Source organism: Microtus pennsylvanicus, chromosome 4 (genome assembly GCF_037038515.1).
Source record: "Microtus pennsylvanicus isolate mMicPen1 chromosome 4, mMicPen1.hap1, whole genome shotgun sequence".
In the NCBI taxonomy this organism is placed as follows: Eukaryota; Metazoa; Chordata; class Mammalia; order Rodentia; family Cricetidae; genus Microtus; species Microtus pennsylvanicus.
In genome coordinates, this window is record NC_134582.1 from 43,887,043 (window position 1) to 43,913,220 (window position 26,178).

The following is a 26,178-nucleotide window of genomic DNA, read 5'->3' on the forward strand; positions in this document are numbered from 1 at the left end:
ACAATGCAATTTTACCTACTTCACTCCTCCCCTCTCACCCCTTCCAGCTTTGGCTGAAATACATTTTATTTGTTTTGAACGTTTAACAACACACCTGACTTAATAAAATCTAAAGTGAATTAACATCTCTGGAGATAGTAGGAAGGGATTCATTCATAGAGATGTGGACATTGTTTAGAACTGGAGCTAAGTCCTGTTTTACACATGCTGGGACTAAACCCACTATCTTCAATGTCTGTATGCAGTTTGCCTTTCTACACGAATAGTTCTCTGTTGCATAAACAGCAATAGGCATTAAAACCAACCTATAGGTGCCAATGTTTGTCTGCCGTTGGTTCTCAGACCACAAGTCTTTCTCCTCCGCAGTCACCTGAGCCACACCTCAACGCCTCCTGGGAACATTAGGATTCCCGAATCACTTCCACACCTGCCCACACATCTGTCCATACCTGAGTCTGCAGCAATAGCTTGATCTTTGCCTCCTTCAACTACTCTGTTCTCATCTTTGCGATTTAATAAAAGAAGCTGAGCTTCTTATGCCACACGGGGAAGAGAATAAAAATAACTCACTTAAATTAAGCTGACCCACACCATACCTGGCTTCAACTAGTCTAATATAATCATGTACTCTTATCTCTAAGAAGTTGGGCTATATTTTTATACCTCCCTTGTGCTTTTAGAATTTTGCGTTTGTTTAACCCTTCGGAGGATTCTGTTTGGTAGGTGGAGTAGGGATCACTAGAGGAAGCAGGTCCAGAGTGGGTGGCACATCCATGTTCCCATCTGGGTATGCCCAGGGCTGTGCAGTAGATGCTTGTTTCCCCACATGGGAAATGACTTGAGCTCCCAGGCTAGGGTATAAGTCTCCCACTGTTCCATGTGTCTGGTCCAGCGGCCACAGCTAAGCGAGTTCGTCAGCTTTTAACGTGGACGTTCCAATAGGTTGAGTGTTTTTCTCACTTCTGTGCCACTGAGAAACCAAGAAAATCATCTGACTTTCCAAAATTGCACCAGCATCCTAAATCCAGGAGCTGACTTGGCACGGACCGATGAGAGGGAGTCCATTGGACTTGCTCTTCTCTGTCTCCCACACGGAAAATCCCCTCTCCAGATGGCCACTAAGACAATTGGTAACAAAAAGCAGGGCTAGAAAATCCACATTATGTTTAATGCCTGATTACACTTAGTTAATTGATTCATTTATGAGAGCAATCCGTATAAATCCCCAGGGACACTTGTTAAGGTTGCTGCCTTATGGTTTTGCCACACCATATACTTCCTTTATTCATATCCCTTAGCAAACTAGGGATTGGTCCAAGAATTCTGAACTGTCTACTTCTCAAATCATAAGTAGATAGTAAAGAAAATTAAAAATAAGGAATTTTCCTGGTGGTGGTGGTAGAGCATGCCTTTAACCCTAACACTCAGGAGATAGAGGCAGGCGGATCTCTGTGAGTCTGAGGCCAGTTCCTTGTCTTTGAACAAGTTCCAGGACAGCCAGAGCTACGCACAGAGAAACCCTGTCTTGAAAAACAAAAACCAAACAAAAGAAAATAAGAGGTTTTCGTGCCCCTCGCCCCAGGCTTCAGCTGATTCACAAATCCAGCTGCCATGGCTGTCAGCTCCATTGCGATGCCAGGCTGATTTGAAGGTGTTGACATGAGGCTTTCGGGATTCGGGAGAAAATGTGAACTGAAGGCTTCGTAGAGGGAAGCATCCGAATAGTGCAGCCATCCCACGACGATCCCACTCACGAGATGAGCAGGCAAAGAATAGAGGTGTGGTCTTACACACCTCAGCTCTCACTCTGCTTCAGAAAGAAGGACACCTGAGAGCCTGCTGGGACTGGCCAAGGTCACGAGTTGGTGATGAAGGTTCTGAGAGGATAACATCCAGACTGCCTGGCTTATACCCACATGTAAATGAAAACATTGGTATCACCCTTAGCCAGTGCTGGTACCTCCAACCCCATCCAGCTTTCTGCTGTATCTATTCAGTTTTATCCCAGTTGGAGGAAGCGAGAATACAGGCAGGTAGCGCCAAATCCATGCTTAGCACTTAGCAAACAACCTGGCTGGGACTGAAGAGGGAAGACCATCCTTGACAAGCAGCTGGCCCACATCAGAGGAAATGCAAACATAAAAACTGCCACTGGGGGAGACCCTGAGACAAGGAAGATCTGCTCTCCTAAGACTGGCAATACTAACGGTAGCCATTAGAGTGCGGTTATTGTTTCCTGTATAGCAAATTAAATACACAACTTAGGAAGTATGGGAAATGCAATCAGAAACCACCGCGGGAGGAGACCCTGAGACAACGAGAAAGTTCTGCTCTCCTAAGGTTGCCAATTCCAGTGGTAGCCATTAGACTGCAGCTATTGTTTCCTGCATAGCAAATTAAGTGTGCAGCTTAGGAAGTACTGGGGATAAAAATAAATGAAAAAATATACCATCTCTTAGTTGTGCTGTTAAGAAGGGGAATCTGTGAGCTAATGGAGCGACACATGAAGTTAGTCACACTTGAAACAGCTACATTGCTTTTCATCAGAGGGGATCCAGAGAGTCAGGGTGCAGTCAGTGGTACGGAGCTGAGCAGTGGTAGGGAATGTCTTTAATTCCAGCACCCAGGAAGCAGAATTAAGTGAATCTCTGTAAGTTTGCGGCCAGCTTAGTCTACAGAGTAAGTTCCAGGACAGCCAAGGTTACACAGAAACCCTGTCTTGAAAAACAACAACAAATTAGAACGCAGGAAACTCTATTTCCAGCACTTCTCAGGGGGAAAAAAAAATCAAGTGATTCAGAAAGAAGTTGAGTAAGGAATGGGCGAGGGTGGGCAGCTAAAGAGAGAGGAGATGGAAGTTGCCAGAAAGACCAGAGGCTTGAGGTGAAAGGGTGATTCTTGGAAAATATTGAGAATTTGGACGAAAAGCACAATGTGCTATACAAGGTAAATTATCACTCTGCAGCTAATGTAAATAACATTATCTGTCTCTCACTGTCTTATATGGCAAGAACAATGTGTAACCATGTGTTGAGGGGCCGTTCGTGATAGTCTGACTTTGAATGTAATAACACACACACATACACACATACACACATACACACACACACACACACACACACACACACACACACACACACATATGAAATTTGAGAGGTGTCCTTGCAGGGGCCTCCCAAACAGTAGCTGAAACTGAAGTCACTATCTGACCTGCGGGACTGCACATACCAGACATACTAACTACCAACAGAGAAAAAAAGGTGGATGTTTCCAATTTGAGCCCTAATTCCTGTTGGTTACAAAGACAAGTTCCCCAGATTGGTGCTTTGGGTTACTACTGAACAGATTCCCACGAGGGCTTATGTAGGACTGACCAGGGCATGGAACGTGGGGCTCTGGCCAGTCTTGGGAGTTCAGGGTGACCAGCATGAGTTTCTTTGGGCCTCAGCAGCTATGTGGAATTCTACTATAGAGGTAACCGCAGGGAACAGGTGCAGGGGAGGTTATTGGAGATCACTAGCATTCTGACCATAATGGAAGGCTGAAAAACAAGTTTATAAAGGCAGGTGTAATTTGGTACAATGGGTAAAACCCCCACTTCTGGTCACAGCACTTCCATATCATTGAACTTGTGTAACCTTCTCATAGTAATTAAGGACAAAATGGGGCTTTGTGTTCACTGACTCATTCTGAGCCTTAGCTTCTTGTTGTTAACCTTGCGCAGACAATTTACCGCCTCTAAGCTCTGATTTAATTTTTAATAGGAGTTTCAGCATCCACATTAAAGGATCAGTTAACAAATATTATCTTTCAGCGCAGAATATGTTGTTGGTGATGATGATCATTGTTGCTATAAAACAATTTCATTTTATAGTACATACATGTATACACATACATGCACACACATATATGATTAAAATCTGGGCAGTAGTATCATATGCCTTTAATCTCAGGACTTGGGAGGCAGAAGCAGGTGGATCTCTGTGAGTTCAAGGCCAGTCTGGTCTACAGAGCTAGTTCCAGAACAGTCAAGGCTACACAAAAATACCCTGTCTCAAAAAAGCAAAAGCAAACAACTTTCACTGTTTTTGTAGTTATTAGAACTTTCTTTTTCTAAACGGTTGGGCAAATGTATGGCTCAAAATTAAGACTTTCATTGATTTTGTTTTCAAATCCCGAGTGTCAATGCTTGATACATTTTACATTAGTAGGAATTTCCATAGAGTGGATATATATATAATGTCAGAGGTCTATAAAATATTATTATAGGCTCTGTGTTGTAAGTGCATCTCATATTAGGAAATAATTAAGATGAAGATGGTCTGGGTACAGGGACAGACCTGATGAAAATGTGTGATAAGAGGGCCTTGTGGAAGACTATGAAACCAGGGGTCAGACAGCCTTCAAGATGCTGTCTCAGAAAGTGTCCTGGCTGCAGTACTTGCTCTTTAAAAATGCCCAGGCCCCTCTCTCTGCCCTCATCCCTTCCTCCAGCAAATTTAGAAGGTCGCCATATATTAACCCCTTGTTACCTCTGCTGTACCCTTGGCTCACAGGTGCCCTTTTGCCCAGGCCATCTCTGCACCTTGCCCTCCTCTGGCTTGGTAGTACCTAGTCAAAACAGTGTGAGGGTGGAAGGCAGAACCTCAGCCCCGCCCTCTTTGCTTGTGTGGGTTTCAGCCAGACCCCGGGTGTTATTTTAGTACAACTTACAGTATTTAATTTGAGGATGTGTGTGGATCAGAAGGAGGGACCAGGACAATGTTTTTCCTATTGGCCAAATGATTAAATTTGAAGTTCTAAAAGAAAGAAAGAAAGAAAGAAAGAAAGAAAGAAAGAAAGAAAGAAAGAAAGAAAGAAAGAAAGATCTAGCTTGTTGCAAAGTTGTATCCAATTTGGAAGAGAGAATTGTCTGAAAAAATGTCTCCCAGGCAAGGGACCACCCCTCTTCTACCGCCAGCCACCTCACAGGCCATCCACCTCGGGTACCACCTGAGCAGTCTGTGGCCCTGCGTGGTCCTTCCCTTCCTGAATATGTCCACCATACCTTCACCGAAAGAACATTCTACAGGTGTGTTTCATTTCTTTCAGTCCTGAGAGTTCCGCCACCGGTTGCTGCTGAGCCATGGCTGAAGGAGAAATCACCACCTTCTCAGCCCTGACCGAGAGGTTTGATCTGCCTGCAGGAAACTACAAGAAACCCAAACTTCTCTACTGCAGCAATGGGGGCCACTTCTTGAGGATCCTTCCAGATGGGACAGTGGATGGGACAAGGGACAGAAGCGACCAGCACAGTAAGCAGCTATCCAAATTGCACCCGCACTTTCCTGTGTCTCCCCTAGTCCAGCATGGGAAGACGATGAGACTGGGTACCGGTACCCACTTTCCGAGGCTCTGTGTGTAGGCAGAATGCATTCAGAAGTGAGATAACATACATGTACATGTACAAAGGGGCTGGCTTTCGGAAGCCAGGGACCTATGGGCTAACACTCAACTAATTATATCTTATTGCAAGCTTAGGACTCTCTGCTGACCTGACATAACATTGGCTTTGGTTCAGTCATTGCACACCCCTCCCCAGGTTTCTATAAACTAACAAAAGATCAGGCCCCGTAAGACAGACAAGGGCCTGCTCGTCCACGACGGGAAGAACCCGACGGTTAGGGACGGGAAATCCTGTACAAAGATATGGGCTCCATTTCAAGTTAACAGACTCTCCAGGTGATGTCCCCACCCGGCTTGATTTGAGCATCCCCCATCTCTAAGCACAGCCTAACACATTATAAATTATGCAGTTTTCCCCGCAGCGCCTTGTGCAGATGTGGCTGTGGTATGCAGAAGGGGAGGGGTCAAGTCATTCTCCAGACACTAATGGAGCCAGAGGTGGGAGCCACAGGGTGAGAGGCTGACAATTCCGGGCTTTCCCAGCAGCCCTGGCTTTCCGACAATATTGATAAATGGAGGTGTGGCTTAGGGAAAATAATCTTCCCGACCAGTACTGTCTAGCGCTGGTGTGTGTGTGTGTGCGTGTGTGTGATATTAAGTGTCTGCTTTCTACAAGAGTCAGGGAGTCCCTGAGTACCTCTAAAGTAGTAGATGGTGTAGGGAAATCTGATCTGCTCCCTGCATAGAGGACTGGCAATCTCAAGAGTCAAGACACACAGGAGAGTATAGGAGGGAGGAAGACCCGGGACTGGCTTGAAAACAGGATGCACATGGCTGTTGTCATGGCCTCTGTGTAACTATACCCGGTGTAGGCCCCAAACTTCACAGACTCCGTGCGATGGCGGCTTCTGAGATGTCCCTCTGCTCAGTCTCAGATGCACATGTGACTGGGATGGGTGTTGGCATTGTCCCTTCTTCCCCAGAAGGCCAGGTGCTAGGGCTTGCAGTTGGGGCAGGCTCATGATTTGGGGATTTTGCTTTGATAACTTGTCTTCAATTGGGCCTCCTATATGTTTTAGTAGGTACCAGAACAAGCCAAAATAGAGATTCTAGAACATTAAAAATAAGCACGTTTGGGCTGAGTCTGTAGCCTGGTTGATAGAGTGCTTGCCTAGCATAGGAGGCCTCTCCAAATACAAGCTGGATACGCCGTTATACATCTCTAAGCTCGGCACTTGGGAGGTGGAGGGGAGAATAAGCAGAAGCGAAGTCATCCTCCAGCTACACGGTTGGAGCCGGGCGTAGAATAGAGACCCCATCTCACAAATGAACTTAGACTTTATCTCATTGTATCAGGCATGTTATACAATTCATGTGTTCACCCACACAACCCAGGGGAACAAGCTTTAACTTCTCTGAGTTTTAAATGTTTGTAAACCCTATCAGTTTCCTGCACTAATGAGGGATATTCTAGTCCCCAAGATCCAAACCAAAGGTGATGATCACTGGTTACATGTTTCTTGAGGCTTGCCTGGTTCTTGGAAATCTTAAGCTTCGGGGGAACAAGAGGCTACAGTTACTGGATTGTTGGACAAATGTCATGTGCCTTCCCTCTGCTCATTCTGTCATCAGCCCACATAGGATGTCTCTGGGTGCATAACATTGGGACGGCTTGTGGTGGCACCGACCTACCGGCTTAAGAAAGCCCTGGGAACTCAGCATAGCTCAGTAAGAGAGCTGTAAGGAAGTGGGCACCCAAGGGGTGCTGGGATATCTGCTGTGTGAACTTGAGCACACTCATGCTTTATTTTTCTGCTTAAAAAGAAACGAGAATACCGATTACAGGCTTCATGAGAGAGTTAAATGAAATAACATAGCAAACATTCTGGACATACCGCCTGCCTGGCCCAGGGTAACAGCCCAGTACATGCCAGCAGCCAATGTTACTGTTAGCACCCTGCATCTCTAGACTTGCTGCAGTGTATGGACGTGCAATGGGAGACTAAGGCGCTTCTTCAGACCCACGAAGGGCTAGAGTCTAGATTCAGCCTTCTCTGCCAACATTCAAAGCAGTTCTATGAGCTTACTGTTTGCTTACTCTGGAGCTAAGAACAAGGGCCAAGGGGGCAGTGCTAAGATAAACAAGCAGCAATCTGCCCTGTACCGGTTGAAACCACAATGGACAATCCACCTGTCCTCTGCAGTCAGGGCCCTGGAATGTTGGTGTTCACGACCTACTCTGCCACTTTCTAAGCAGACAATAAATAGTCTCTCTGTTTTGCATGAAATACTCTGCTAAAGATGCTAACGATGCCAATGATTCTTCTAATCCCCAATATCTGCTGAGGTCCAATTTTGGGCAGGCTTTTAATCTCACTGAGACTCAGCTTCCTCCTCCTGGAATGGGAGTGCTGGTCTCACTCCTCCTGGGCATGGGCGATCTCCCTGAGTGTGGATCTGTCGCCCTCTTCTGCCCAACGGTGGCACTGCTGTTTTGAACCTCGGGCCTCAGAGGCAGAGGCAACTTTGGGCAGTTTGGAGAAGAAGCCCTGGATAGCCGTTACGATCCACACACAATCTGCCACACGGTGTTTGTTTGTTTGTTTGTTTGTTTGTTTGAGACAGGGTTTCTCTGTGTAGCCCTGACTGTCCTGGAACTCACTCTATAGACCAGGCTGGTCTCGAACTCAGAGATCCACCTCCTTCTGCCTCTCGAGTGCTGGGGTTAAATAAAGGTCTGTGCCATCACAGCCCAGCTTAGAAAGTTCTATTCTTTAACCATTGGTCTGAGCATGACAGCCACTGCCGCACCCCAAAGTCTCCTGAAGAAAGAGGGCCCTTAAAAGTCAGCGAGATACTTAGGTAAATCATAAACCCCACAAGACGAACTTGCCTCAGACCTCACAAGACAGAAGTTCATTCCTTTCATAGTGTCTCTTTGTCCTCAATGATTGACAAGCTGTCCCAGAGTGGGGAAATTATTCTGATTTGTCTGTCTTACCCTTCCTCGGGAGAAACAGTTTCCAGGTATCTTACCCGTGGTACCAGCCTCTGGGGGACACTGTGCACTGGCGATCCCAAAATAGACTGAAGTAAAATGTCTCTACCAGATTCCTGTAGAGACAGGGGTTCAGGGGCTTGTGCTTTCACCAAAGCTTGGGTCACAGCTCTGGGCAATGGTCCGTACATGATGTAAACACTAGTTACAATGTCATAGTAACCACGATAGAAACAGACAGACAGACAGTGAGGAGGGCTACTGATTCTGGAGCCCCTGGGGATGCAGCGTGTGAAAAAGCTTTTGATAACTGGGTGCCAGCCCTGAGAGACTGAGAGAGTCTAGGGAGAGCCACGGAGCAGGGGAGGTTCATGTTGAACATGGAGTAGGTAAAAGGTGTCACAGATCTGTGCCCCTCTCCTTGGGACTACACTTCTGTGTTCACTCACGTGGTCATGGACTGGACTTTTCTCCCACAGGCCCCTGAGGACAAGGACTTTGTGTCTTGGTGGCCGACACTGTGACTTTGCCCAGCACTTGGCTCAGTGCCCAGTAAGCATTAATTTGATGAGCGGCTGACTTGTATTGTTGGCAGATAAATTTAAACCCAACACTATCTCAAGAAGTACCTGTCAAGCACTGGCACATGCCAGGCCCTGCACAGATGGTCATCTCCACCTGCAATCCTCTGAGGTCACTAGTCACCATTGCGCTGACCAGGCCCCTCACAGGGGCAGCTTGTGGAGCCTAAGTTCCTCTGTTCTAATAGAATTATCTGAGGATCCCACCACCACCCTGATGCTAACACCCTGACAACAGCATTTCTACCCACAAACTAAATACATTGGCGTGTTCAGCCTATCACGTGGCTCAGACAGGAAAAAGGAGGTTGACGTCCCCTGACTGTGTTTACTGAATCTGTGACATTTTGTGGTAGTTACTTTTCCTCTATGCGCCTAGGTTTCTTTGTTTAAAAAACAAGAATCCCAACAGTTCTCTGCCTCTTAGGAAAGTCGGGCTGTGAAAGGTGATGTTTCTACACATGTCCAGCACACTGCCAGGCCCCTGAATGTTCAAAACAGTGTCATTCTCCAAGGTCACCATCGTCCCCCTCCACAGGCTAGCTGTGCCTCCCCATCTAACCTAGCTGATAGCTGGCCATTAAATGTTAAGCTCGTTCACAGAACTGCTGGTGACTCCATCCCATCTTCCCCGAGCCTGTCTAGCCTGAGCTCCTGAGACCTGGCATAGAGTCACAGTTTCCCAGGCCCTAGCCCAGCATGCCCTTCCCATCTAACTTCCCCGAGACAGAGACACTGGAGCAAAGGCAAAGAGTCCTATGCCTGTCTGCTCTTTCTGCTGGAGTTTCCTCTCTGGAGAAGGCTTGCACTTCCATCAAGTCAACAGCTGGAACGGCAGCTAGAGAGGAATGGCACACTCCCTCCTAAGTATCCTGAATTTTCAGCCTCCTTGTGGAGCCTACGGCCCCTAGCCTCCCAAGCACGTAGGAAGGAGGCTGTGTCGGGGGAGGATCCTCGGCACCACTCACCACACAGATGGAAATGTTCTTCAGCAGAGTGTGTGCCAATCAAATATTTATAAATCTAGCCACATCCTAAAGGCACCAGGGGAGCTGGCTGGTCCAAAGGATCTTACTGCGCTGCCCTGGATCCAGGCAGACCACACTGCAGTGCACTGTTTGGGGGCAGTCCAGACTTCCGCTGTCTGGTCTGATGGGACTCCACATTTAATGGTAAAGGCTTTCTCTCCCCCACCAGCTTGGACTGCAAGTCAGGACAGCTTCCCAAACAACCGCATTGGGGAGGTCTGGGCCCTGCTGCCATAGCCAGAGAGAGGAGCAGGGCTCTCCCAACAGGATGCTCCTGCCCGCCATATGTGCCATATCAGCCTCTTAGGTCCCCAAGTCTAACTCAAGACCCTTCGCTTGATTATGGAGATTTTTCTAGAAAAACTACAATATACATACCAACACACACACACACACGTGTGTGTGTGTGTGTGTGTGTGTGTGTGTGTGTGTGTGTGTGTGTGTGTGTGTGTGTCAGTCTATCTCCGAACTAAATAAAACGTTTTCTGGCCATTTTTTCCCAGATGTTAAAAGATAAGACACCTTTACGAATGTTTGCAAAAGTCTTTTCCATATGTATGCGCACACACACACACACACACATTTAAAACCGCTGGAATTTTCCCCCTCTTGTCCATTTTTCCCCTCTTCTGTCTTTAATGTTTTGCGAAGACTGGTTTGTGGTTACACTTTAATTATAAACCCACCGACATAAACAACCTGGCTGAGTTCTGAATGAGGCTGACCTCACTTTGAGTAAACACAACCAAGGACGGGAAGTCTCCAACCCAGAATAAACTGGGCACGTAATCTCTGTGGCCTCTCTCTGGGCAGCAGGCATAAAGGGCAGGCCATGCCACACACAAGCAAGGCCCTCCCCTTTGGCTTCCCAGTCCAAGATACCAGCTGTCATCTTTGCTCTAAAAAATCCCTAGTGCAGGACAGGGGTGGACATGGGGTGTGGGCCCGGAGGTCACTGCTCTTGGCGCCGGCCATCTTGTATTCTTTTCCTTCCTTTCTGCTCTAGAAAGTAAGGAATCGAAGCGCCTCTCTGTGAACAAGCTACTGTTATGACCTCATAGAAGGTTCTGGTCACAGAAAAGAAAGCGGATGTCAGCTAACTCCTTAGGCACAAGGCACAAGTACCCAGGTATAGGCTGGTGGAGCCCCTGAAAAGTGCTGGGTTCCTCATCAGGAAGGGGCATGAGCATACAGAGACCACAGGGTGATGAACAGTGAGCACGGAACATGGGAACGTGAGCCACTAAGGTGATTTTGTACATTTCAGGCTGATATTTATGATTTGTATCCTCAAACCAGCACCCTCCAGCATCTAGGCTCAGCACAAAAGAGGTTCTGGGTTCAATGCCCGGCACCAAAACCAAAACCAGAAACAGAACAAAACATATGAAAATACAACCCTGGATTCTAGCAGGACATTTAAGGTAACAGATCTACCAACTAGGTAGAGATGGCGTCTCATGCTTTCTGGTCCAGTACTTGGGAGCCTGAGGCAGGAGAATCACTGCAAATACCAGATCAGCCTGGATTACAGAGTGATAGATTGTCATTTAGGAAAAAAAAAATCTTACCACACAAGACTTTCCCAAGGAGCTTCAAGGCAATTTTTATAAGGCTCTGAATTTCCTATCGACCCACTAGAATATCTTTAGAAAATTGTTTCCTGTTCTGCTAAATCAAAATTTGCTGTCTCCATTTCAGACCTGGGCTAGAGGGAGTCTTCAACTAGCTACTGACTTTGTTTTTCATTAACAAACAACTTGGAATGCCCAGGGCTGCTACTCTTCCTGTTCATAGACATCAGGGTCTCCCTCCCAGTGAGGGTGTCATTCTCCACTCAGGGTGCTCACTTGGTAGAGGGTGCTGGATATGGAGAAGTCGGGGCTTTTGGGACCTTCCATCCCATCCTGCACCCCTACCTCTAGTAGTTCTGGGTCTGAAGGATGCTCCCCTCTTATGGATCCTTGTGTTCAAGCCTGAGCTGAGTCATGGACCCACCTCAGAGGTCACCAGGAGCAAGAATCGAGTCTTGGAGCCAGCAAGACGGCTTGGCGGGTAAAGCACCCGCTTGCAAGTCTAAAACCTGAGACTGTTTGTTTTTCAGAGAGGCCATGTAAAGGTTTTAGAAGGAGAGAACTCTGTCCAAAAGCTCCACACATACATCATAGCTCGCATACAACCTTCCACAGACACTTACTATACACACAATAAGGAAGGAAGAAGGGAGAGAAGAAGGAAGGAAGGAAGGAAGGAAGGAAGGAAGGAAGGAAGGAAGGAAGGAAGGGAGGAAAGAAGGGAGGAAAAAAAGGGAAGGGATGAGGGTTTGGGGGAGCTCTGAGGGTCTGCCCATTGACAAGGAAGAGAACTTTAAAACATTCCCAGCCCTGGGAGGCAGAAGGAATTGTGGGAGACGGTGACTCCGATGAAAGTGTGTAGTAAAACACAAAAGCACACACTATAGACCAAAGACCAGCAAACACCATCAACCCAGGACCCAGAGATGGCTGTGAAACTGATTTTATAGAAACAGAGCATAAGAATGAATCAGACCGTCTCTCTGTGGGTTCCCGGTCCTCTACCACCTTCTAAGGCTCCCCAGGGCAGCTGCTGGACACCCCTGACCGGTATCCAGGAAGTTTTACACTTTACACACATTCGTTCCTGCGCTATACACACGAGCTCACGCTTCTTACAAAGTTTCCAGTAAGGATTTACTTACTGCCCTGCAGTCCCTTTGCGGCTGGATACCATCTCCTGCTTTTCTCTACAAGAACAGAGGTGAGGAGATGACAGAGAGAGGAACAGAGCAACAGGGACAGGAGCAGAGCAGGTGTGATATTTAATTGTACTTTTACTCTTGTATCTACTTTTTTCTTCTTTTTTTTGGTTTCTCGAGACAGGGTTTCTCTGTAGCTTTGGTGCCTGTCCTGGAACTAGCTCTTGTAGACCAGGCTGGCCTCGAACTCCCAGAGATCCGCCTGTATCTACTTTTGCCTTCAAACAAGGGGCCTTTGTTAGTAAGCTGTTGAGTCATAGGTGTGTGTGTCTGTCACCCTAGTGCTGTGTAAGTCCTGGACGCATGAACCCCCTCTGGCAGTGAGCACAGATTGCAGCACACCTGGGTGGGTGGGGTGTGGGGACACTGAATGTCTTTCAACCCTTTCCCCTGCTCTGCTACAGGCTGGAAGCTGGGTGCAAAGATTCTGAGGTCACACTTCCTCTTCCCTTGAGTGTTCCCCACAGCCAGCAGCTAAGAGGGTGTAGGTCTGCAAAACTAGAATGGAGTCCCGTTCCACCCCCACCCCCGCCAAGAGGGCTGGGCTTTGTGCCTTCCTGCCAGCCATGCTCACAGAAATACATGTGTAGGAAACGCAGCCAGAAAGAGACCCAGCGAAAATGAGCTACGAAACTTGGACATCCTGGAGAAATAATATTTAGAGAGGAAACTCCTGAGCCGACTCTCACCGGCACACCAACCAGCCCTGGCGGAGGTCTGAGGTCACGTTCTAGGCAGGCCCCAGCTCTTGTTTACCTCTGTGAGATCTTTCCAAGGCCTGGATGGGATTCCACAGAAGGAAGAACTTGCCCTCACCCAGCCGTGCAGCAAGAGACGGGGCTAAGGTGTTAAATGCTTTAAAAACAAACAAACAAACAAACCTTCCCTGGGGAGTTTGGTGGAGCAAGCCTGTAATTCTAGTAGTTGGGCAACAGAGGCAAGAAGATTGAGAGTTTGAGGTCATCCTTGGCTACATAGCAAGTTTGAGGCCAGCCTGGGCTACATGGAGCCCTATCTCAAAAAAAAAAAAAACTAATTTAGCCTGGGATCCTGGGCTTAAACTCAGGTCAGTAGTCTGCAAGGCAGAGGCTTTTAACCACTGAGCCATCTCATGGCCCTTACAACTTTTCTTCATGGGGTTGTACGAACATCTCTATGATTTTTGATTTTCAAGAATCTCCCAAGCTCCTAACCATGATCTACCCCAGCTCCTGTTCAGGCCTTGGGCCCCACTAATTTCCTCACTGTATTTACGTATTTGCTTATTCTGGGCTTTTCGTGCAACTGCAATCACAGACTTCCCTATGTCACAGCATGCACTACGGCTGTGCTCTTTTACCTGGACACACCATGCCATTCTGTCCCCAGAGCATCATGTATGGTCATACATAGCCACCCGCTTCACAGACAGTTAGATCTGGAGAGAATTGGATAGACATGGAACCTAACACCCACCATTGTGCCCAAGACAGATTAAGTAGCCTGGCCAGGGTCACCCCACTAGCTGGATGCAGAGTCCAGCCTCAAGTCTCATATCTCTTATCTTGGTCCCGTTAATTCCAGAGAATGTGTTGGGAACACAACTCAAAGACCACAGCTTGTTGAGGGTGGCTTGGCAGAACCATTTCGGCTAATATTAGCCTAATGACTTTCACACACGTGTGCGCGTGCAAACACACACACACACACACACACACGAACTGAAAGTTACACAGGTATAGCATAGTGAGCAAGTGATTGCTCTGAGAGGCTGGAGAGAGCAGCTCCTAGATGTTCTTAGCCCTACTGTCTCATGACCAGACTTTCAGAGATGACCAGAGTTAGGGAGCCCAGTAGGAATGGAAGTTGGTAGCTCCCAGCTCCCTTCCTGTAATTTCAACTGTCTCTGCTCACCACAGGAAGTAGGCGGAAGTCTTGAGTCTCTACAGCAGACTTCCGAGGATGCAGAGGTACATCTTCTAGAAGTGATGGAACTCTGTGTCACTCCTGCGTGAATTGCAGGATAAGGAAAGCAGAGGGGAAGAGGGAAACAGCAGCACATCTGACAGGATGTGGTCAACGGTCAGAGAACAGATAGCTACAAAATGGAGCCCAAGTCAACTAGCAAAAAGAACACGCAAGAGGGTAGAGAGATGGTTCAGCAATTAACACCACTGGCTGCTCTCCCACTGGACCTGGGTTCAATTCCCAGCACCCACAGAGCAGCTCACAACTGTCTGTAAATTCGGTCCCAGAGGCTCTGAATCTATCTTCTGGCCTCCGTGAGAACACACACAAGTACAGTGTAAACACTCATACACTTAAATTTTCACACACACCCTGCAAAAGCAACCTCTTTCATCTCTGACAGCTGTTAAGAAAAACCAGGGGTGGAGAACTGTGTGAAGAGAACACTAACGCTGTCGCAGGGGGAGTCTACGTGTTTGGCATTCACGCACAGCTCTCTCGAGAAAAGCACACATGTGCCATCTCTAGGATTGGCCTTCTGTGTGCTTCCATCTCCCAGGGTAAAGCTTATGTACAGAAGGGAGGGCTGCGCATCCATCACTGTACTGAAGGAGGGGACAGGGTCTAAGTGGACCCATAGAGAAATCTGTCAAGTCCATTGCCCTCCAACCCAGCCCTGTTTATTGGGCTGCCGTCCTGGTCCTGATTTCATTATGAGTAGAAGCGCAATAAAACTCCACATACCTCTTAATTATATTTTCCTGTCATAATCCTGACTCCTGCCTAGGCCATGGCCACTGCTAATCTACTTTCTAGACATACTTACTTTTGGCCCTCTCACTTCAAGTCAGAATGACAGTTGTGACTGTCTAGAGGCTAAAGAAATTATCCACAGGAGTCCAACATTAATTCTGTCTCCCAAGGATAACCATTAACGACTTCCCTTCAGAGGTCAACAAGAAAATAACAATTATCCATTGGGTATTAGCCTCTGAGATACGTCCATCACTACCCAAAGCCCCTTAGGAGGACCAACCAGAACACATGGTGATAGGTGTCTTAAGCGACTTGGGATCCTTGCCTTTAGTCGTAAGGTGTCTTAGCATGGGTCCCAGGCCCTTTAGCGTGCTCTCTGCATCAGAGGATGTTTTGCACATGCTTGGCCGCTGCCCACTAATGCCAGTGTCCCTCTCTATCCCCTCCAGCTGTAATGACACAGACAATCCCCCAGGCTTTTCCAGACATCCCTTGTGGAAGAAAATGACCCCCAGTTGAAAACATTGCTTTTGTCCCGTCCCTGCATTTATGGGCAAATGGGTAACTCCTTCCTCTCTGCCAGGGACCCATCTGGGATGCCTTGGGAGTGGAGGGGTTTACTAAATTTCACTGTGGGTGAGTCCTGACTCCCTTGAACTCTCTCCTCTCTAGGAAAAGAATGGTTTCTGGGTTTAAAATATTAATGATCTGCCAACATGTCACTCTCTGCCTTGAAAGTGCATCCCTATCCAGTAGGGTGACAGCTAAAACTGTTGCCCACTGCCTGCTCTACAGTACTCCAAGAACTAGTACTAGCCGAGCGGAACCAGGGAAACCAGTATCACCTCTGTAATTATTTCCCCTCAGGTGACAGAGGGGGAGGACAGAGGAGCTGGGCAGGTGTGCACAGGGCATATGGACTGGCAAGCCAGCCCTTGTCTTTCCAAGTCTCAGGAATGTCACGTCTCGTGAACAGAAAGGAAAGGGAACTCCTGTTTGGATTCACCGAAGAGCTCGTCCTCTGCTACAGAACGAATGAGCAGAATTTTCCATGGCCGACTGTTCTGGCTGCGGGACGACTGGCAAAAGTGTTTGTTGACTTTTGCTCGTGTTATTTTCATTCCAGTTCAGCTGCAGCTGAGTGCGGAAAGCGCGGGCGAAGTGTATATAAAGGGTACGGAGACTGGCCAGTACTTGGCCATGGACACGGACGGGCTTTTATACGGCTCAGTAAGTATGAGGCTGACGCCTCCAGACTCAGCCAAGGCTTGAGGTTTCCAGAAGTCTTGTTACGTGGGAGATGCAAATGAAAGACCCTCAATTAGTCTTTGTTTGTTATTTTTTCCAGTACGATTCCCACCCTCCACCTTGCTTTATTTTAGGCATTGAACATAAAAGAGTTTCTTGTGGTATTCTCTCAAAATACTCCAATTATCGCACAGAGAAGAAATGGTGGTTGGTAATTTGCTAACTTGTTGGGCACTCCTTCCAGAGTGCCTAATCCTACTCTATTCATTCGGTCCAAAAGTGTCCCTGAGTTGACTGAGAGCTATGTGTCTCTTAATGTCCTGCCTGTTTGGGGGCAAGGAGGGGGTAACATGTGTGCACAAAAGCACTGAGGGCCAGAGAACAACCTTGGGGGTCAGTCCTCAACAGGCTCCCTCACTAGCCTGGAACTTGCCATGTAGACTAAGCTGGCTTGCTAGAAAATGCCAGGGTGAAGAAAGAAAGGTGGGGGAGGGGAGGGGAGGGCCGAAGAGAAGAGAAGAGAAGAAAAGAAAAGAAAAGAAAAGAAAAGAAAAGAAAAGAAAAAAAAAGAAAGGCCAGGGTCTGCCTGTCTTCCAATACCCACTGCTGGGACATGCATGCCCCAAGCCTGACGTTTTTTTAGTGTAGGTACTGGAAACTGAAGTCAGGTTTACTGGGTATTGTTACTTCTCCCGTCTCTTAATGATTTTTTAAAAAATAAAAATTGCAGTAGTTTAGCACTTAAAACATTAAATTGTATAAAAATTTGAAGATTTTTTTCAAGGTCACCTACAATGTTAAGTCAACTTGCAATGCTTTGGATTCAGTGATTCTTTCTCTGTATCCGAGCACTTATCAGAATCTTGCCTGTAATTTGTGGCCCAAATCCCTCCCTTTCTGGAAGATGGGGCCTACAAAAAAGGCTGTCTGGAAAGCAGGTTTAGTGTGGGCTGACTTTCAGTGTGGTATCAAACTGCCAAAGCAGTACAGGCGTAGAAGCCTGCTAGGTGTGGACACAGCGCAGCTACCCCACTGCCCACTAGAGGGCAGAAGATGGAACGCTGTCATGGGAAAAGACAGTGCAGGTGATTGGAGCTGGGTGTGACTGCTGCCCAAGAAAAGGACTTTAAGGCAATTCTTCTAATCACCCATCAAATCCAAATCAGTCAACCATTCCATCTTAGACCCTCAGATGAAGCTCATACCTTTCCTATCCTAACTAGCTGTTTGTCCACTGTGAGCCCTGTCTATCACAACAGACAGTACCTACACAGGCTCAATATGGTCCAAGGGGACAGCACAGGGAACTTGCTCATGCGCTTCTGGCACCTGGGGGGCCCTATTCTGATGACGCCCCTAAGACAAACGATCAGCCTGTGAGCCCCACACACTCACTATGTCTTAGAGATTGTGCTGAGGTTTTAGACTTTTTCTATCTGAAATTAATTTTGACACTTATTCTAATATTTTACACTTAAATATAAATGGTGAGGGAGAACTGCCTGAATCCAGTGTTCTCAAGGCTCTAGAAAAAGAAATCCCTGTCCCACATCAACCATAGCCATCACTGAATTCACCCAAATAAGACCTTAGCATGTCCTACCTACGAATCTTTGCATATACCACATTGACAAAGAAACAGAGCTGAAAACTCTCTCATACTCAGAGCAAATTTTAGGTATTCATCCATTCCAATTCCTATTTGTGGTCTGTGTAGAACAGATATTTTTGTTTCAAAAAATTAAGTTTGAAACACTGTATAACGAAGTATTAATATAGTTATCTACAGTGGTGGTAAGTGGGTGGGTTTATAAAACACTAACGGCTTCCTGTATTTTCCAGATTTTCTACAATGTGTGTATGTCACTCAAGTAACTGGGGCAGGGGAAGTATGCTAAATATAAAAATAGAAACAGCCACAACAATAGGCATGAATCAGGGCCTGAGGACCATGTACCCAGCACTGTGCCAAATGTATAGTAAGTACACACAAAGTCTGGCTGCGTGGTGCAGTAGCTCTGAGATGGCTGGCCACCTCAGCCATGACTCAGCCACTCTGCACATCGGCTGCACCAGTGTGACAAAGAACAACAGGTAGGGTCTGAGACCAACCCCATCTTCATCACCCGACACCCACTGAGGGCCATGATGGGGTAATCATACTACAGGGTCATGACGACCCACACAGTCTAAAACCACCTCCTTCCTTCTGTCTCAACAATGTGCCCTAGTACTAGTGTCTGGACCAAGTTCCTCCAGAGGCAGAGTCATTCAATTAAATACTATATTTATAGCCTGTTTTGTTCCAGAAGGGTCCACAATGTCTCACCCAGGTGTCACTTCCCCAGACTATAAATGAATAAGAAGCCGGACACTTCCTGTTGCATAGTTCCTTGCTAATAAAAGCGCTGGGGCTGGGATGTCGCTCAGCGGTAAACTCTGCTTAGCAGAAATCTGGCTCCCATCCAAGCAGGAAGAGAAAAGAATTCCGCTTACCCACTCGCGAGGTAATGAGCAGCCAGCATCCGCAAAGCCGGGTCTAAAGGGAAATACAAGACCAGAGAGGCTAGCAAGATTCACCTCTCCATTTGGTAGGTCTCGTACCCTAATAAAACACGTCCACATATAAAGAACAATGAATGATCTGATAGAACACCAAAACCATGGCAAGGGAATCAGAACTCAGCTGTGCTTGAAAAGAGTCCATAAGGATCATGACTTGGTAAAGGCACAGTCCAATATGGCAGGTCATCAAAAGGACAGTGTATAGCGTAAGAATTTCCACATGGCTGCCTTAAATTCAAATTAAGTACAAGCATTCCAGAATCTGCTCCTATAGAAGTTTGAAACATTGGCTTCTTTCCCTCTCAATAGAATAATTGCAGGTAAAATATCAGCTGATAGACTTTTCCCAAATAACCGTATTATTGACATGCTTGGGCTATTTCAATAAGCCAAAGCCGCACTGGATTCTACTGTGAGGAAGGAACTTTATCACCTTGTCATAGGCATTTTCCATTGTACTACCACAATAGCCAATACTTCAAAATCCACCCTCAAAATAGGACTTTATATTCATTCAACTGCTTCCTAATGGCAAAGTCCTAGAAGGGAAATTGCTGCACCAAAGGTAATAACACATGCTTTAGGGCAGGAGGGGCTTGCCTAGCATATGGGAGAACTTTAAGTTCAAGTCCCAAAAGTGGAACAAAGAAGAGAAAGGGAAACATGGAGAGAGGATGTTTCAGATTTTGATACCTATCTCCAAGTCATACTCAGAAAGATATCCTAACTAATAAATGACTAATAATATTTTAACTTCGCTTTTCCTTGGTAGGGATATTGAATATACTTTCATCAGTTTATTGCTCAATATTAAAACAGCAGATAAGGTGGTGGTGCATGTCTTTAATCCCAGCACTTAAGAGGCAGAGAGATTTCTGTGAGTTTGAGGCCAGCCTGGTCTACAAAGCAAATTCCAGAACAGACAGGACTGTAAAACAGAGAAATCCTGTCTCAAAAAAATAAAAAAAAAAGACTATGACCTTAACAGGTTATGAATCTATATCTGTAGAGCCTTATACATTCTACATGTGCACAAAGAGATAGGGGAGTTTTGTGAAATGTGAACAGTTGTCTGGAGTTGAGAACATCGCTCTGTGGTAGAACATTTAACTAGAATATACAAGGTCCTGCATTTACTCCCTGGCAATATATCAAACTGTTGCACGAGGAGCGTGGCCCTTTGTTCCCTCCACCCTGCTAGCTTACACCCGACATAATCACACAGAAACTATATTCGTTTAAACACTGCCTGGCCATTAGCTCTAGCCTCCTATTGGCTAACTCTCACATCTTGATTTAACCCATTTCTATTAAAATTAAGAAGTATAGTTCTTTTCAGAAACAATAGAAATAAATTAGATTATTTTTTTTCTTTCTCTAAGTGTCTTGTCATGGTGGCACATGCTCATGGAAGGCAGGTAGAAGAGAACCAGAGCTCAAGGCCTGTCTGAGAGCAACAGAAACACACTGAAGCTCCTCTGTGTGTTTGGATGTGCAAAGCACATTTCACATAAGTATTTGTGTTCATAACAACACTGAGGCAAAAATCCCAGCCTTTTAGTGAAAATCACCAGTGTGGGGAGGAATCTGAGATCCTCACACAGCTGGTGAACAAGAGAGGAAGGGAACCCTATTTCAAACCACTCACTAATTGTTCTGTCCTCCTCCCCTTGGTTTTTATCCTTTAGCAGACACCAGATGAGGAATGCCTGTTCCTAGAAAGGCTGGAAGAAAACCATTATAACACTTACACATCCAAGAAGCACGCGGAGAAGAACTGGTTTGTGGGCCTCAAGAAGAACGGGAGCTGCAAGCGCGGTCCTCGGACTCACTATGGCCAGAAAGCAATCTTGTTTCTCCCCCTGCCGGTATCTTCTGACTAGGGGGATCTGCCTGGGTGCTCCCTATTTTGGTTGACCCTAAAATGTTCCCTTGACCATTGGCTGCGCTAACCCCCAGCCCACAGAGCCTGAATTCGTAAGCAGTGCTTCTAAATTGCCAGCTCACTTTTCTGCTGAGCCCTTCCCCTGCCAGCACAGTTTGGAACAGAAGGACCAAGTTGCTTCTATGGGGCCAACTGGCTGGTCAGTCTAGGTCTTGGTTTGGATTTCCGGTTGCCTCCGGGCACCTGCCGCAAGCTGCACCTCAGGACACAAAGATGAGGCCATGTGAAGCCTCCAGAGGGATCTGAGAAGTTGGTCCTTAGCAGTTCCATGCTCTTTCCCCCTACTGAGAAAGCCCTGGTCTGACTACCCCAGGCACCTAACAAGTCTACCCTTCCCCCACCGGCACCCCACAAATATTAGCAAAGAAACCGATAGTGAAGCTGGAGGAATTCTATGATGGAGACAGAAATCCTCCTCCCACACCCCCTCCCCCATGCACAGATGGCACTTAAAACCAAAAGGGAGTGGCATTTCCGCGGACAGCCTAGAAGCAGGGGATCTCAGCATAGCGTAAGAAGGCTCATCCCAGCAGTAGGTGTTACCAAGGAAACCTCTACAGTCAGGGGATGAGCCCTGGAAATGGTTTCTTGGTAACAGCAAGCACAGTGATCTATGGTTAAGAGAGTAGGTGTAGGAGCGGTGAGGAGAGAAGGGTGCCTTCAGCTGTGGATGCTAGCCTCTAAAACGGGGAGATTCTAAACACGGGGAGAGAGAGAGAGGGAAAGCAAAGCCATGGCATGGTGTGCTTGGTCACCAAGAAACTTTGGGGTCCCAGGATGATGCCCCCAGAATCGTACATGCATATAGATCACCTGAGGATTTGGTTTGGATATGAAAGCTGATTTGACAGGGCTGGTCGGGGAGCGCTGTGTTCGGAAAGGGCTCCCAGGTCCTGTAGATGTTGTTGGCTTCCCCACCACGCTCTCAAGAGCAGAAACTGCTATTCAGACGAAGGTTCCTCAAACCCCACCCTCCTCTGCCTCCACCACCTGGGTCTCCCTGAACATTCAGGCAGTGTCCATGGTAGTTAAGCATGGTTGTAAGGCACTTTGGCCCAGGGCCTATAAAATGCCCACTTAGAAGACATAAAGAAAGCATACCTCAAAAAAAAAAAAGTTAAACCTCACCAATAGGCTTTCCCAAGAGACCATTTCTGTTACCGTTATGTCTCCAAGCAGGCCTCCTCTTAAAGTAAACTTGGCCCAAGTGGCCATCAAATCAGAAACACTATTCATCTCTGACATATGACACAGATGCCGTGGGAAGGCCTTTCACACGCCGTTTCAACATACTGTGAGACTGTATATTTTCGTCGCATTTTATATAGCTTGAAGGAATTAAACGGATTCGCATTCAGCCAGAGACTAATAACAACTGTGTAGGAGGGGTAAGCTACTTAATTATCTAACACACTACGTTTATGCCTGAGGCTTTTCTCCTTTGTCTTCTACTGTGTTTAAAGACGGGTATCTAGGGGCTGGAGAGGTGGCTTAGCGGTTAAGAGCGTAAGGCTCCCACAAAGAATAGTTCAGTTCCCAGCACGCACATCCCATGCTCACACCTGGTTCTAACTCCAACTCCTGGGGCCTGATGTCCTCTTCTGACCTCCAGGGCTACTGCATGCACAAGTACAAACCCACACCCAGACATGCACACATTTTTTTTAAAATTTAAAGCAACAATATGGTGGCTGTGGATTAAAACCAATGAGAGATTTCACTTGTTTGACAAGGATCTACAGGAATTATTCCCTAAAAAAAGAATTCTTATAACAACACGGTCATATTTAGGATGGGAGAGAGATGATGAAACTCTGAGAGTTCCAAGTGCTGATGGAGGAGCTGACCTGAGTTATCTGACAACATGGTAAACAATAACGTTCTGTAGAATGTGGTGGTGCACACCTTGAATCCCAGAATTTAGGAGGCAGAGGCACGTGGACCTCTGTAAGACTCAGTTCAGCCTGGTCTACAGAGCAAGTCCCAGGACAGCCAGGGGTAGGTATATAGAGAGTCCCTGCCTTTAAAAAAGATTCATAATAATTATAACAATGTTTTGCTTTTTTATAATAAGATGATTCATGACCTTTTTTTTAGTCTATAACTTAGCTAATACAATTCTGTTTTGTTTTAGTAAATCTCAGACACACAGGGAAAGATAAAACATGGGTTACTATGCCTTTGTATGATGATTTGAAGATGTGGCCAGGAAAAGTGTACAGAGAAGCAATCTACGATACTTAGAATAGTCGTTAGTTTTTCTTATATGAACCAAACCCAAGGATAACATTGGCCAAGACAAACTGAAAACCACCGCACACTGATGAACGGAGTCTGTGACTTCAGAGGCTCAAAGCACTGCTGTGCCCTGTGGCCCTAACAACCAACCAAGCCACCATCCATGTGTTTGCTCAATAGACACTGAGGCCCGGTGTGTGTCAGGCATTGGATGGTGGCCCCTGGGGACCATGCCAGTCTGGCATCCTCTCCCTGGGCATCTATTCATGAGGAGAGAGATGCTCTGGATTAATTTCTCCAGTCAAGTAAAAACCCAGACTGCATAGATTCCTACTGAATCAAAGTCAATAGTATGCCCTAGAAATCCCGAACAGTAGATAACCCCCAACAAAGTGATAGGGGACAAGCTTGGCAAAGTAAACTCAGGACTTTCAGTGTTAGCCCTGCGTCTGCCTCACGGGGGTGGACTAGCTTCCAGTCAGGAAAAGAGCTGTCGGTTCTTGCAGAAAGGGAGCAGTAAGCGGGTCCCTGTGCTGTTTGGAACATTGAACGTGGGAACGTTCGATTGTGCAACTCTCTTCCATAACTCAGTCTCAAAGCCATCTGCTTGTCACGTGCCTCTCACATGCACTCAGTTCCAAGCTGACAGCAACAAGGCGTCCAACGCTCCCTACAAAGCATGAGGAGCATATGGGCGTTTGACAGTAACATCCTAGAAATGGAGCCGGCCGTTTCCCCCAGTGGCCGCCAGTGTGTCCAGACGAAGAGCTAACTGGTCCATCAGCTGCCATGGAAGATGAGGCCCCTGCTTTGCATTGAAGGCAGTGGAGCCCAAATCCCCAGCTCTGCCCAGAACACTGCCTAAAGTCACCACGGTCCCTGGCTGCGGAGCAGGCTCTGATGAAGACGCCTGATGTTGTTTACCCCATCCCTCCCCCCGTATCACACTCTGCACCTTATAGATACTAATAAATGTTGTGTTAATGGGTAACACGTCTCGGGTTTCTAAGCGTATCTCTGTGGAAGGACACTGGGCATCTCGGAGGTGACATCAGGCATTCCAGAGAGTCAGCTGCGTCTTTTTCTACAGTCATCCTACTATTAAGTAGGAGATGCTGAAGGCGAATGAGAAAAGCTAAAGTAGAAACAGTTCCACCTTGTTTGGAAGCAAGGCAATATGAGGGATTTACTATATCTTTGGAAGAGGAATCATCTAGAAACTTACAGGCACGCTTAACAACTCAAGGACTTTTTCTTCCTTATACACAGTGCGCAAGATCATACAGCTATTGTCAAGTTGACAGGCTTCTACTTAAGCTAAGATATTATGAACTGGAAAAAAATTTAAGTAAAATTAAGGATTTACTCAAAATTTTCAGTCAGTGTCAAAGGGCTTTGTCTTAGGATGTGATGAGATGTGATGTGAGAATTAAGAACAGGCACTCTGTTGCCTAGCATATGGCAGAATTAACGTTCTCGCTCAATGGCTGTCTCTTTTAAATTCTCTCTCTCTCTCTCTCTCTCTCTCTCTCTCTCTCTCTCTCTCTCTCTCTCTCTCTCTCTCTCTCTCAGTCATGTACATGGACCACCTAGAAAAATAACCAGGCAGGACTGGAGTAGAGCTGAGGAGAGAGAGAGGTGAGGAGAGAGAGAGCTTCCCCGGCAAGCACGAGGCCCTGGGTTCAAACTCCAGCCCCACAAAAAGCAGAAGCTAAACAGAAGGGCAGCCCGCACTCACGCTACAGTGACAATCAACCCTCCTTCTCCTTCTAATGTTGCTTGAAGTCCTGGGAGGTGACTCAGCAGCTAAGGTGCTGCTGAGCAAGCCTGGAGACCCCAGTTTGATTCACGAAAAGGTGGAAGGAGAGAACCCACTCCACAGGACTGTCCTTTGACCTCCACAAGTACACCATGCGTGCCCCCAAATAACAATAAATAGTAACAATAAGAATAATATTGTAAGTTATCTTAAGTGGTACTTCAGAGTTTTGGAGTACCCCCACCCCTCACCATTATAACCCAGAACATAGAAACCCTTACATATACACCCGGCTGAAACACAATTTCACAAAAAGTATGGGGTACGTTGTGTTCTTTCTGTGAACTAAAAGGTCAAACCTAGCTCGATTCCAGACCACAGCTTTAATGGGTCACAGCCACAGTTTGAAAAATGCTAGCTTAAAGCAACCGTTCTCCTTTCCAGAGATGAAGAGGCCCAATTATGATTCTGCGCCACGACTGTAGTGTTTACAAAGACGTGGTTCATTCTGGAATAAATAGGACAAGGGACATCCTGTGGTACAGGCACCATCTGTTCCGACGCTTGCTGAGTTCTCTGAGCCATGAGCAATGCAAAATGAACAAAATGATGAGATGCCCCGAGCATCCGCTGCGGCCTCCGGGGCAGGTCCTGCTGGGAATCCTGGAGACTCAGGTCTGCTTCCTCTCCCTGGAGAATTCTCACCCTTTGGCTATTAGGGTCACTCCCTCCCTGACTCTCACAGCCTTTATCTCTCTGATCTGTTGTTGGCCACAGAGTCCTAGTTTATTATTACTTCTATGAAACGCGTAAAATGATCTGAGGGGGGTAGTTATACCTAGGGCCTTTGAGTAGCAGCTTCTGGAAATGATCTTCTCACCTCTTATCTACCTAAGACACACACACACACAAAACCTTACCACCATGACTCAGTACTGAGGCAAACACCACT

At 46.7% G+C, this 26,178-nt stretch overlaps 1 protein-coding gene across 7 annotated transcripts in view; it reads left to right on the forward strand.

The window, feature by feature from the left end:
- Fgf1 (fibroblast growth factor 1) overlaps positions 1-24,458 on the forward strand; it is a 97,815-nt gene extending 73,357 nt beyond the window's left edge. For 6 of the 7 annotated variants that reach the window (XM_075968785.1, XM_075968784.1, XM_075968786.1 and 3 more), the window contains 3 exons: positions 5,092-5,294; positions 16,598-16,701; positions 20,973-24,458. In XM_075968785.1, the coding sequence (XP_075824900.1) occupies positions 5,126-5,294; positions 16,598-16,701; positions 20,973-21,167 (468 nt within the window). In that variant the 5' untranslated portion in view covers positions 5,092-5,125 and the 3' untranslated portion in view covers positions 21,168-24,458. The remainder of the gene's footprint in view (positions 1-5,091; positions 5,295-16,597; positions 16,702-20,972) is intronic. The other variant, XM_075968790.1, reaches the window with a different exon arrangement.
- The last annotated feature ends 1,720 nt before the right edge of the window (positions 24,459-26,178 follow it).